We start from the raw sequence: 13108 nt of genomic DNA, 5'->3' as shown, positions 1-13108 counted from the left end.
ATTAACAAGTTCAGCAAGTTGCAAACTACAAAATTAATGTATAAAATAAAAATGTATACACTAGCACAATAAACAATCCAAAAATTAAATTAAGAAAATAAATTATAATATCAAAAGAAGGCTTAGAAATAAAATTAACAGCAAAAAAAAAAGAAAATTAACAAAAGAAATGCACAACTTATACTCTGAAAAACACAAAAATTGTTGAAAGAAATTAAAGAACTAAATAGACAGGATGAGAGCCCACTTTCGTGGATCAGAAGACTATGCATTTTAAGATGGTATTAGTCCTCAAACTAGTCTATAGAGTCAACACAACCCTTAAAAAAAAAAATCCTAGCTAGCTTCTTTGCAAAAACAGACAAACTGATCCTAAAATTCATGCGGACGGCCAAGGGACCTAGAAAAACCAAAACAATCTTGAAAAAGAAAAACAAAGTTGAGGGCCCACACATCTCAGTTTCAAAACTTGCTGCAAAGCGCTGGTAATTAAGACAGTCTGGTTCTGGTATGAGGACAGATTTAGAAATCAATGGGAGCGAATTAAGAGTCCAGAAATAAGCACTCACATTTATGGTCAATTGATTTTTGACAAGGCTGCCAATATAATTCAATGGAGAAAGAAGACTTTTTTCAGTTAAGACTTCGGGAACAACTGGATACACTCAGGCTGAGCACCTTCCTCAAAACCCTACACAAAAATTAACTCAAAAAGGATCACAAATCTAAATGTACAGGGTAAAACTTTAAAAAATCTTATAAGAAAATACAGGCATAAGTTTCAACACCTTGGATCATGACGGTTTCTTAGACATGACACAAGCAACCAAAAAAAAACACAGATAAGACTGGATTTCATCAAAATTAAAAATTTTCGTGTGTCAAAGGGCACCATCAACCATAGGTATACTATGGCTGCTCATGGTGATGTTTGGCAGAAACAAACACAATATTGTAAAGCAATTATCCTCCAATTAAAATAAATAAATTTAATTATTTTTAAAAAGGCGGGGGTGGGCACCAGCCAGAAAGATGGAAAGATGGGAATTCCCTGGCGGTCCGGTCGGTAGGACTCCATGTTCTCACTGTTGAGGGCCTGGGTTCGATCCCTGGTCAGGGATCCCAAAGCTGCATGGCATGACCAAAAAATTTTTAAAAAGAGAAAACAGAGAAACAGACTTATGGACACTGTTGGGGAAGGGGGGAAGGGATGAATTGAGAGAGTAGCATTGAAATAAATATATTACTATGTGTAAAACAGATAGCTAGTGGAAAGCTGCTGTACAGCACAGGGAACTCAGCCTGGTGCTCTGTGACAACCTAGAGGGGTGGGATGGAGTGGGAAATGGAAGGGAGATTCAAGAGGGAGGGGACATGTGTATACCTATGACTGATTCACGTTGATGGATGGTAGAAACCAACAAAAAAACGCTGTAAAGCAATTACCCTTCAATTAAAAATAAATTAATGTTAAAAGAGAGAGAGAGAAAGTAAAAAGAATCCACCAAATGGGAGAAAATATTTGCAAATCATGTATCCAATAAGGGACTTGTGTCTAGAACATGTAAATAAGATTTACAACTCAACAAACAAAAAAGAGAAATGACCCAATTTTAAAACGGGCAAAGGAGTCAAATAGACATTCCTCCAAAGAAAATATACAAACAGTCGATACCTGCGTGAAAAGATACGCAACGTCATTAGTCACCAGGAAAACGCAAATCAAAACCACAATGAGATATAGCTTCACACCCACCATGGCTATAATTAAAGACAGAAAACAAGTGGTTGGAGAGGATGTAGAGAAATTGGAAACTTCATACATTGCTGGTGGGAATATGAAATGGTGTCACTGTTTCGGAAAATAGTCTGGCAGTTCCTCAAAAGGTTGAACAGAGTTGCTTTATAATCCAGAAGTCCCACTCCTAGGAATATACCCAAAAGAAAAGAAAACATATATCCACATAAAAACTTGAAGGTGTCCATAACAGCATTGTTCATAATAGCCAAAAAGTGGAAACAATCATATGTCCATCAGTTGATGAATGGATAAATAAAATGTGGTATATCCAGATAACAGAATATTATCTGGCAAGAAAAAGAAATGACGTACTGATACATGCTACAACTTGGACGAATCTTCAGAACACGCCAAATGAAAAGAAGTCAGACCCAAAAGCCCACCTATTACATAATTTCATGGAAGATTCAGAATAAACAAATCTATAGAAACATAAAGTAGATTGGTTATTGCCTAGGGCTGGGGGAGACAGGTTTGAGGGAGAGTGGGAACTGACTAAATGGGTTACACAGTCTCTTTCTTGGGGGGAGGGGTAATGAAACTGTTCTAAAATTGATTGCAGTGATGGTTGTAATTGTACACTTCCAGCCGGGGATAAATTGCAAATTGGGACTGACATACACACACTACTATATATAAAATAGATTACTAATAAGGACCTGCTGTGTAGCACAGGGCACCCTATCCAATCCTCTGTAATGACCTATACAAGGAAAGAAGCTAAAACAAAGAGTTGATATATCTACAACTGATTCACTTTGCTGTTTAACAGAAACTAACACAACCTCGCAAATCAACTCTACGCCAATAAAAATTTAAATAAAGACACAAACTGTACACTTTAAATAAGTGAATTGTCTGGCATGTGAATTCTATACCAATAGAGAGAAGTGACGGAGAAGACAATGGCACCCCACTCCAGTACTCTTGCCTGGAAAATCCCATGGACGGAGGAGCCTGGTGGGCTGCAGTCCACGGGGTTGCTAAGAGTTGGATACAACTGAGCGACTTCACTTTCACTTTTTACTTTCATGCATTGGAGAAGGAAATGGCAACCCACTCCAGTGTTCTTGCCTGGAGAATCCCAGGGACGGGGGAGCCTGGTGGGCTGCCATCTATGGGGTTGCACAGAGTCAGACAGGACTGAAGCAACGCAGAAGCAGCAGCAGCAGAAGTGAAAGTCGCTCAGTCCAGTCCGACTCTTTGCGACCCCATGGACTATATAGTCCATGGAATTCTCCAGGCCAGAATACTGGAGTGGGTAGCCTTTTCCTTCTCCAGGGGATCTTCCCAACCCAGGGATCGAACCCAGGTCTCCTGCATTGCAGGCGGATTCTTTACCTGCTGAGCCACCAGGGAAGTCCAATAGAGGTGTGATATTAGAAAAACAAAACACTACACCAGAGGCCATCTATTAAGTTTCATCTGTTAGATTGGCAGGTTCCCAAATTCTAGAGCAACCTGTGTTGGTGACAGCTAGGGGAAGCAGAGGGTGGTGGGGTGCGAAGGGCCATCTGGCCACATCTACCAAAATTACAACTGCATACATTCTCAGACCCTGCGATTGGGACTATCTGTGCTCCTCACACAGGGCCACTAAGTGTACAGTGGAAGGTATGCATCACAGAATGATCTGAAATAAGCAAAGCAATCCTCACAAATTAAATAAAGCAGTCTCCATCCACACAATGTACACTATGTAACCAGGGAAAAGAAAGCAGTAGCAGAAAACGATCTCCAAGGCACACTGTCAAGAGCAGTCAGGTGTAGACTAGAGGATACACCATGGGTGATCGTTTGTGGAACATACATGCTTCCGTATACGCCCTGGAAGGACATACTGGAAACGCCTCCCCATGGCTGCCTCTGGCAAGGAGATCTGAGTGCCAAAGAGGCTTCGCTTTTCCCTGCCTTCCTCTATACTGCTTGAATTATTTTTTACTGTGTGTGTCAATGCTTTTTCTTTCCTTTTTAAGAAAAAAGACAGGCTTACCTGGTTTCAGATCCTGGTGTCGCTCTCTCTCATAGCTGGGCAAGTCACTTCTCTGAACCTCTGGATTCTGCAAAGGGAGGGCTAATAATAGTCTCCACCTTGCAAGGTTGTGGTGAAGGATTAAATAAGACAAGGCCCCACAGGCATGCACAGGGGCCCCACTGTTTCTGTGTCTGGCGCCTAGTGGTAGATGTGTGGTCCACGTTGGTTATTAATATGTCACTATGGACACCAAGGTGGATTGTAACAGGTGCCACCAGAGAGCCTCAGACCAAGTGTTCAGAGCATCAGCAATCCCCTCCGCCTGGGAGAAACCGGAAGGGCTTCCTGGGAGAGGCAGCATGTGAAAAGGACTTCAAAGTCGAAAAGGAGGTCCACAAGCAGACATGACTGGGAATGGAGCATCCGGCAGAGAGTCGCGCAGGCCGAGGCCTGGAAGTAAGAAAGCCCTGGGTGTTTGCGCAATCGTGCGTTCACTGAGTCCTTCAGCAAGCTCAGCTGAATCCTGGCTATGCACCAGGCATTGTCATGGGACAGACACACAAAGCCAAGTAGCTGGACCAGCCGAGGGAGGAATTAGAGAGTGTGCGGAGACACGGGCCGGGGCAGAGCCACACCCAGGTCCAAGTGCTCAGAGAGCAGACCAGGAAAAAGAGGCTCAGAGAGGGACAGAGGCCACCTAAGATCACACAGCACCTTCTCCACTTCCGGAAAGGGCCTCTCCCAGCTCCACCCTCCCTGTGCCTCTGGAGAAGAGGAAGCTCACAGGGGCCATCCCATGGTGCGCTCAGCAAAAGGTAGATACAGATGCCATCACAAAGAGGAGGGACAACTGGTTCTCAGATGATAACAGCACCTGGCTGATGGGTAGAGACTCCTGTGTGCCAGGCACCAGGCTGAGAAGTACACACAGCCCACAAGCCCAAGTGAACCTTCTGCAGTCCTACATGGTCACTCCCATTTTGCAGATGAGGAAACCGAGACCCAAGAGGTCAAGTGACTAGCCTAAGGTCACACAGCTCAAAAGAGACCGCATCAGCAGGCAGATCATCTGGGCTCTGTAATCTCATGTCCCAGGGCCTATCCCCCGAGGGAGCCTGTACTGCCAGGGCCTGTATCAGCAGTCACACTCCTTCTGAAAAGGACCCAGGGTATAAGCTGTTCTCAGCCAGTCCAGGAATGTGTCCTGATAACAGGACCAGGGGTGGGAGGGGTGGATGGTGGAGGTTGTGCGGAGAAAGTGGGGGTAGAGGAGGGGGAAGGCGGAGGAGGTAGGGGAGGGACACAGCCCATCTCAGTTGTGCCTCTGGAGGGAAGGGAGCAAAAAAAGCTCCATCGGGTACCTGCCGGAGCCAGCTGGGTGGGGTGCAACATCCTTGTGAAGAGGGATCCTGCCACGACCCATGGGAGGGCTCCGAGCAAGTCAACCAAAGCCTCCTTCAGTACCATTGCTATTGTTCAGCTGCTCAGCCATGTCCGACTCTTTGCAACCCCATGGACTGCCCCACGCCAGGCCTCCCTGTCCTTCACCGACTCCCGGAGCTTGCTCAAACTCGTGTCCATCGAGTCGGTGATGCCATCCATCCACCTCATCCTCTGTTGTCCCCTTCCCCTCCTGCCTTCAATCTTTCCCGGCATCAGGGTCTTTTCTAACGAGTTGGCTCTTCAGTACCATGGAGACACCCAGAGGATCCCGGGACAGTTATGAAGGCACAGGAGCTAACCGCGTGTGCCCCGGGTACACAGGCCATGCTGGATAAACGGGGCTCCAACCATCACAGCTACCGTACAGTTTCGATTGCTACCGTCGAGCTCTCCAGTTCTCACCAGGACCCTGCTTCACGGGGAAGATCAGCCCAGCCCCCGAGACGAGGCAACAGAGAGAGGCTCAGAAAAGCCAAGCCAGGCACCAGGCCACCATCCAAGATAGCAGAGGACCAGCTGGGGACCCTGGCTCTCCTGGCCCCGGGCCACTGTGGACCCCCTCCCCAAGGGCACCGTCCCAGCTGGGCTCTCGCAGGAAGTTATTACACCAGGGACTTAAGCAGGGCCCTCAGCCAGTCCATTTCCAACTAGAGGAATGGAGGCCAAGACATGGGGAATGGGCCTGTCCACACAGCCCAAGAAGAACCCTTATTTTGGAATGAAACTCTCAGCCCTCTGAACCTCCAAGGCTGGGTCCCCAGCTGATGCCCCCTGCCTCCTCACAACAGCCCTAGGCGGGACAGACACCACCAGCACTGGCCGTGTCCACAGGGGAGGAAGTTGAGTCTGGGGGAGCCTGGGAGAGGGGCCAGCCCTCATGCCCATCTCACAGATGGGGGCCGCCACCCCTGCCTTCCTCCCCAGAGACCTCCCACATGTGGCAAAAATCTTCTCATTCTCTTTTTCCCTTCAGCCTTTCAAAAGAATGACCTGCTCACCTGAGGTGTTTTTGAACAAGCAGATTCGGAATATAGAAAAAAGTCCTCCTTCAGAGAAGGGAATATGAATAATGACACTGATAAGATAACAGCAGAAGCAATAGCTAATATGTATTTAGTGCCTACTGTGTCCTATGTTTTTCAACCCATTTTACAGATGAGGAAGTGGAGGCAGAGAAAGGTTAAATAATGTGATTAAAATCCCACCTCTTATTAAAAGAAAAACAAAGAGGGAGGGAGGAACTTCCTTGGTGGTCCAGTGGCTAGGACTCTGCACTCCCAATGCAGGCTCCTGGGTTCCATCTCTGGTCAGGGAACTAGATCCCATATGCTGTAATTAAGAGTTCGCATGCTGCAACTAATGATCCCCACGTGCCACAACTGACCTGGTGCAGCCAAATGAATAAATATATATTTCTTAAAATCCCACCTCTTGGGACTTCTCTAGCAGTCCAGAGGTTAAGATGCTGCACTTCCAAAGCAAGGGGCACAGGTTCAATCCTCGATCAGAGAACCAGGATCCCACCTGCCTTGCAGCGCAGTCAAATAAGTAATTTTTAAAAATATCCTGCCATCAGCTGTTCCAATGCGGGCTGGTGGGGTGGGACGAGGCGTGCTGATGGTGATGTGGAGACCTACACCGGGGGTTCATGTCCTCCCACTTGGGGTTCATGTCCTCCCACTTGGGGTTTACAGTACTCCTTCCATACTCCCAACAGCCCTGGAACCACTTTACATGTCACTCACTTTACATGTCAGCACATGGGGGGCTCCAGGAAGCTGCCCCAGCCAGGAAGGGGAGAACCAGGGTGCCAAGCCAGGCCCAAGGATACCAAAGCCCTCCCTCTCTCCACTGCACCTGCAAGGAGGCATGGGAAGGGCCGTGCAGGAGGCAGACACAGAGCAAGCAAAGGCCCTGAGCCAGGAGGGTCAGATGTGCAGAGGGTTATTGAGTGAGAGGTCTGGACTGAGTGGGTTCCAGCCTAACTGGGTCACTGCAGGCTTTTGGCCCAGGCACGAGGAGGTCTGAGGGAGGCCCCGAGAGGGACACGTCCAGCAATTTAGGTCATAAAGACCTGAAAAATTGAGAGGGAAGCCCATGAAGGTTTTCTCAGGCCCTGGAGCACGCTGAGTGGGATGGGGGCTGATTATTGAGACTTCATCCTACAGCGATCCTGTCAGAGTACAGGGGTCTCCAGCTCCAGAGGAGGCACCTAAACCACGGTGGACTTCCAGGAGGAGTGGACATCTTACTTGAGGTCCAAAAGTAAGCAGTTTATGAAAAGAGGAAGGGGAAGCATGATCCAGGCAGAAGCAATTGCTTGGCCAAAGGCCCAGAGGTGGGACCACTGAAAGAAAGGCAAAGGGCCAGGTCAGTTTAAGTCATGTGGCCTCAGTTTCTCCAGGAACAAAATGGGGGGAAAGAAGGGCACACAGTGGGTGCCTCCATCTCCCCCACCCCCACGTCCTACCACCTCCCTTCTCCAAGGCCACTGCCCGAGAGGAAGGGCACTGGCAGCTGGTCCTCCTGCCATGGGGGCATCTTTGAGGCTGGCAGGATTGGGAGGCTTCACTGACCGCCCCCTACCCTTCTACCCTACAGGTCAGGCCAGGCTGCCCAGCAAGCGGATGGAGAGGGCAGCTGAGGGGCCAGGAGACCACAGTCCCAATCTCAGAGAGCTTTGTAAGAGATCTTCATTCACAGATGTGGAAGCAGAGGCTCAGAGAGGGGCACACTCAGCCTCAGGCCACACAGCACGGTAGAGGTGGGGGTTCGAAAGAGGGTGTGGGACGGGGCTTGGACTGAAGATTCTTGGCACGCCAGGCCTAAGGGCACTGGGGTGAGGAGGAGCTGGAAGAGAGATGCTGGGCCCCCAGGACCACGCATCAGGCTGGTCACAGGGACCCAGCCAGGTACCGCCTGGCCTGGCCACTAGGCTAAGCAGAAAGCCTCCCTCCAAATCTCCATGTGATCTCCGCAAATCACACCCACTCATGGGCCTTAGCATCTGCACCTGGGCAGAGGCCCTGGCATGCCGAGGATTCTTTAACAGACGCCCCCCACCCAGCATCAGAGTGACCCCAGGGAACACTGAGGTGACGAGTTTTGCTCTGTCCCAGCTTCGCCAAGGTCATGCCTCCCAGGCACCCCCAGCCCCGCTGGTTGATGGCTGACAGGTTCCTGGGGAGACAGCTGCCAGCCGGCCCCTGCCCACGGTGCCCGCTACTCCTGCCAGCAGCTCTGGCTGCGTCCCTGCTCTGGGGACACAGTCTCCCTTCCTCCCCACCCCCGCCCCAGCCCCCGCAGGGACGCGGGTGGGCAGGAGCAGCTGGCGGCCAGGCCCCTCCACACGGCTGGCCCTGAACTCAGCCCTCCACACTGGAGCCCGCAGGTGCCACCCAGGACGTGTAACCTCCAGAAGGTCCAGGCTTCTCTTTACTCACCCATGAAACGGGGACCTCTGGGAGGTCTCTGAGGGAGAGGGCGTCCGAGCCTGAGGCCAAGGACAGAGGTAGCAAGATGGCCGAAACCCTTAAAGCTCCTACGATTTGTTCATGGGATCAAGGCCAAGAATGGGGTGGGGGGTGGCTGCTGCAAGCTCCCTCCTCCCTACCCCTTGACCCTCCCTGAACTCAGAATTACGCTCCAGCCTCCAGACCTTTGCACCCTGCTGTTTCCTCCTGAAGCATCACATCCCCGGCCCCAGCCAACTCCAGGAACTCCAGTGCCCTCTTTGAGCCTGACCACAGGCCATGCCCTGCCCTCAACTGAGAGAGGTACCCTCTTTTTCGGGGCTCACAAGCCTCCATCACATAGAGGTTAAGAGTTGGACTGCCTGGGTTCAAAACCCAGCTCTGACCCTTCCTGGCTGTGTGGCCTTGGAAAAGTCACTCTACCTCTCTGTGCCTCCGTTGCCTCACTTAAAAAATAGATATTAAAAATAATCATTGTCGGGACTTCCCTGGTGGTCCAGTAGTTAAGAATGTTTCTCGCAATGCAGGGTACATGGGCTCGATCCCTGGTCAGGGATCTAAGATCCCACATGCTGTGCGGCACGGCCGAAAGAAAAAACCAAAAAGGAAGACGAAAGAAAAGAATACAAAACGATGTCTGAGCCCCTACCCCTTGCCATGAACCGCCCCCAGGCGAGGCCAGCCACTGTCACACTCTCCACTCACCAGACCAATGCAGCAGTCTTCTCTCTGGTCTGGGGGCTCCATCCTCAGTCCCACAGTCTGCTTCCCACACGGCAACCAGATGCCCTCAGAAAGCCTCCTGGAGCCCCATTTCACTGGGAGTAAGAGTCAACGTCAAAAGGATCCGGAGGCCCTCCCTGACCTCCATCTCTCTGTCCTTTCCTCCTGCCATTCTCCCCCTTGCTCACTCTGTTCCGCTGGCCTCCATGCTGTTTCTCCAACACTCCAGTGCACCCCTACCTTATGGTCTTTGCACTGTCTGTTCCCTCTACCTGGATTCTCTTGCCTCAGGGAGCGACCTGTCTCCTCCCTGCCCTCCGGGGATGTGAGCTTCTGGGAGAAGTCTTCCCCACATGTTCCCATCCCTCACCATCCTACGTAATCAGCTAATCACAATCCATTCTCTATCCCAGCCAGTCTTCCTAGCTTTATGTTTGACCCATGACATGCTGGGAAAGATTGAAAGCAGGAGGAGAAGTGGACGACAGAGGATGAGATGGTTGGATGGCATCAGCGACTCAATGGACGTGAGTTTGAGCAAACTCCGGGAGATGGTGAAGGACAGGGAAGCCTGGTGTGCTGCAGTCCCTGGGGTCACAGAGAGTCGGACACAGCTGAGCTTATCAAGTTCTTACAGACCATGTGTGTATTTTCCTTATTTGCTCTGCCTTTATCTCCCCAACTAGAATGTCAGCTTTGTGAGACCACACATTTTTGCCTTGTTGCTTCTTTGCTGAATCTCCAACCTCTAGAACATTGTTTGGCACAGAGTGTGTGTTAGTCACTCAGTCGTGTCCCCATGGACAGTTTGTGACCCCATGGACTGTAGCCTGCCAGGCTCCTCTGTCCATGGGATTCTCCAAGCAAGAATAATGGAGTGGGCTGCCATTTCCTCCTCCAGGGGAATCTTCCCGACCCAGGGGTCAAACCTGTGTCTCCTACGCTGCAAGCAGATTCTTTACCATCTGAGCCACCAGGGAAGCCCCCCGGCACCCAGCAGTGCTCAGTAAATATTTGTGGGAGGGAGGGGTAGATGGAGGGAGGGAGGGAAGGAGGGAGAGATAGAAAGAGGGACGGAGGGAGGAAAAGAGGGAGGGACGGATGAATGGGTCCTATCCAGGGCCCCCTAAGATAAAGAGATACAGGCCTCCGTCCCAGGTCTGCCCAGCCCTACAACCTATGCCCCAACTACAGCACTCTCCTGCCTGGCCTGTCCCCAGGGCCGAGCCTCTGACCTCCCTGGTTACACAGGTCAGTGTGCAAGGGTGAGACAGCTCTAAGCCCTGAGCCCCGCCCTGCACGGCTCAGGCACGGACTGGGTACCAGGGATGCTTGCTGCATGAGCCGGGGTAACTGAAGCATGAGCCAGGGGCCATCCACGGGCCAGGGCAGTCAGGACATGTCTGGTCCTGTGTTCCCGGCGCAAGCACACGTACAGCTGTCAGACTTCAAACCGGCTCCGCCAGTGCGGCCGGGGCGGGGTGGGCACTGCAGGCTCAGGCTGGCACAGCGGGCAGATGGAGGGGCGCTGCCTGAGCCAGGACACACCGCCCCGGGAGGATGATGGTTCAGCAAGCGGATCTTGCTGCTCCCACTAACCCCGGCCCCGTGGAGATGGAACTGTTCCAGTCCAGGAGGCTTTTAGGTTTCTTTCTGGACAGGAAGGAGACCCCCTTTCCAGACCCTAGGCCCTGACCTGATCTGTAAAGGGCGGGGTCCGTTCCTGAATCACCAACAGCCCAAGAGTAAGGACGATTCTTCCTGTGCCCCATGAAACCCAGTTCTAAGCCCTAGGACCTGTCCGAAACAGGGAAGGAGGCGATGTCAGAGCTCGACGAGGCAGCAGGCAACCTGGTTAAAGCCCCGCTCCGCACCCAGGTGCAATACGGCCCTTGGCCAATCCAGGTGGGTCCAGACCATTTCCCCAGGGGAAAAGCAGCGCTAGGCATGGGTTCCAGGGACTTTCTTCCATCCCAACCTACGGAGTTATCTACAAGAGGCCACCTTGGAGACTCCAGCCCTCCCCCAGAGCCCACCCCTGGGGTGGGCGTGGCCAGAGCCTAGACTTGCACACACGTCCTTACTCCTCACAGAAGCAACAATAACAGACCCGCTAGTTACTGAACACTTTACTCTGTGCCTGCCACGCCGGCTCTACAGGCACTGTTTCGCCTGGTCCTCCCACCAATACTGTGAGGTAGCGACCGTTACTGTGCCCATTTCCCAGCAGAGGAAACTGAGGCCCAGATCACATGGCAAGCTGGAGTCCAGGTCCCCACCCCCACCCCTGAGGTCACACGGGCAGCCTCTCTCTCCCCAAGACAGGTCAAAGTAGGGAAGAAATCTCAGGTACCCCCTGAAATCTATAGCTGGAATTGGAGGAGGTGGGCAGGGTCCATATTTCCGAAATCCATAGGCCTTCCTGAGTCCTGAGAGGCCAAACCCTAACCCTGCCCCTATTGTGTAACCCAGGTCATGGGTGTACCACTCTGAGCCTCAGTTTTCACATCTATAAAATGGGTAGGATCCTGCCAGGTTAGCCTAAGGAATACCACTGCTTAAAGCCACAGAAGGGAGGAACTTTCCTGGAGGTCTAATGGTTAAGACTTCAGACATCCACTGCAGCTGGCATGGGTTTGATCCCTGGTCTGGGAACTAAGATGCTGCATGGTACAGCCAAAATATTTTCAAAACTAAAATAAAATTTTAAATAAATAAATTTCCTCTTCTAATAAATAAAAAATAAAAAAGCTTCAGGAAGCCAGTGGTGTGTGGTGTAGACTCAGCCCCGCATCACCAGCAGCCCAAGAGAGGAAGGATGATGCTTCCTGTGCTTCACGAAACCCACTTCCAAGCCCTGTCACTCCCACCTCCAAACACAGCCTGACTCCACCTCCTTCTCTCCCACCAGAGTCACCCCTCAGGTCAACCCCCCAGGCTGGCCAGTTGCCTGCAGAGTGTGTCTCTGAAACGTCCATCTGAACCCATCCTTCCTGCTTAACGCCCCTCATAGCCCACACTCCAAGACGAAAGACAAAGTCCTCACGGCGGCCTCCAAGGTCCCCCAGTGGACACTACCCGCCCCACGCCCCTCCCCTCCTCCTGCTCCGCCCGCACCGGCCACTTCCCCTTCCCTAAGAACCTGGTACACACTCGCTCGGAGCCTTGGCACTTGCTGTTCCCCCCACCAGCGCCTACTTCCTTCGGGGGCTTTACTCAGACGTCTCCTGCTCAGAGGCCAGTCCTGACCACCGGTTTAAACAGCAACACACTCAGCCAATTCTGCTCTCTCTTTGAGTCTCATTTCAAAAGCCACCTCCTCACAGGAGGCCTCTCTGACCTCCCCCAAGTGAGAACCTTCAACTTCTCCTTCCTAGCGGGGACCATAGCTGTGATGACATAACACACTGGATGAGTATGTCTGAGGAGGAGGACCGGGGCCACTTCTGTCTCACTCCCAGCCAAATACTCTGCAGTGGGTGTAACACACTCACAGCCGGGATGCTTGGGGCCATCCAGTCAGAATGGACACTGGCCAAAGTATAGGGCCTAGCATGGAGTTGGTACTTGGTAATTACTGGATGAATGAACAAATGGATGGATGGATGGAGGGATGGTGGATGGATGGAGGGATGGTGGATGGATGGAGGGATAATGGATGATGATGCCTAGATGGATGGATGGATGGATGGA

At 51.4% G+C, this 13108-nt stretch overlaps 1 protein-coding gene across 9 annotated transcripts in view; it reads right to left on the bottom strand.

The window, feature by feature from the left end:
• SRC (SRC proto-oncogene, non-receptor tyrosine kinase) overlaps positions 1-13108 on the bottom strand; it is a 54012-nt gene that overhangs the window by 28836 nt on the left and 12068 nt on the right. For 4 of the 9 annotated variants that reach the window (XM_060397788.1, XM_060397789.1, XM_060397790.1 and 1 more), the window contains exon 2: positions 3795-3861. The exons of 4 other annotated variants lie outside the window; for them this stretch is intronic. Coding sequence is in view for 1 of the 5 variants with exons in the window: in XM_042230367.1 (XP_042086301.1) it covers positions 3795-3861; positions 9398-9439 (109 nt within the window). In the remaining 4 variants the exon portion in view is untranslated. Of the gene's footprint in view, positions 1-3794; positions 3862-9397; positions 9511-13108 lie in introns of all 9 variants that reach the window. One more of the 9 variants, XM_042230367.1, reaches the window with a different exon arrangement.

The sequence above is a fragment of the Ovis aries genome, chromosome 13 (genome assembly GCF_016772045.2).
Source record: "Ovis aries strain OAR_USU_Benz2616 breed Rambouillet chromosome 13, ARS-UI_Ramb_v3.0, whole genome shotgun sequence".
NCBI lineage: Eukaryota > Metazoa > Chordata > Mammalia > Artiodactyla > Bovidae > Ovis > Ovis aries.
The sequence above is the reverse complement of the archived record's forward strand: the minus strand, read 5'-3'. Positions and strand labels throughout refer to the sequence as shown.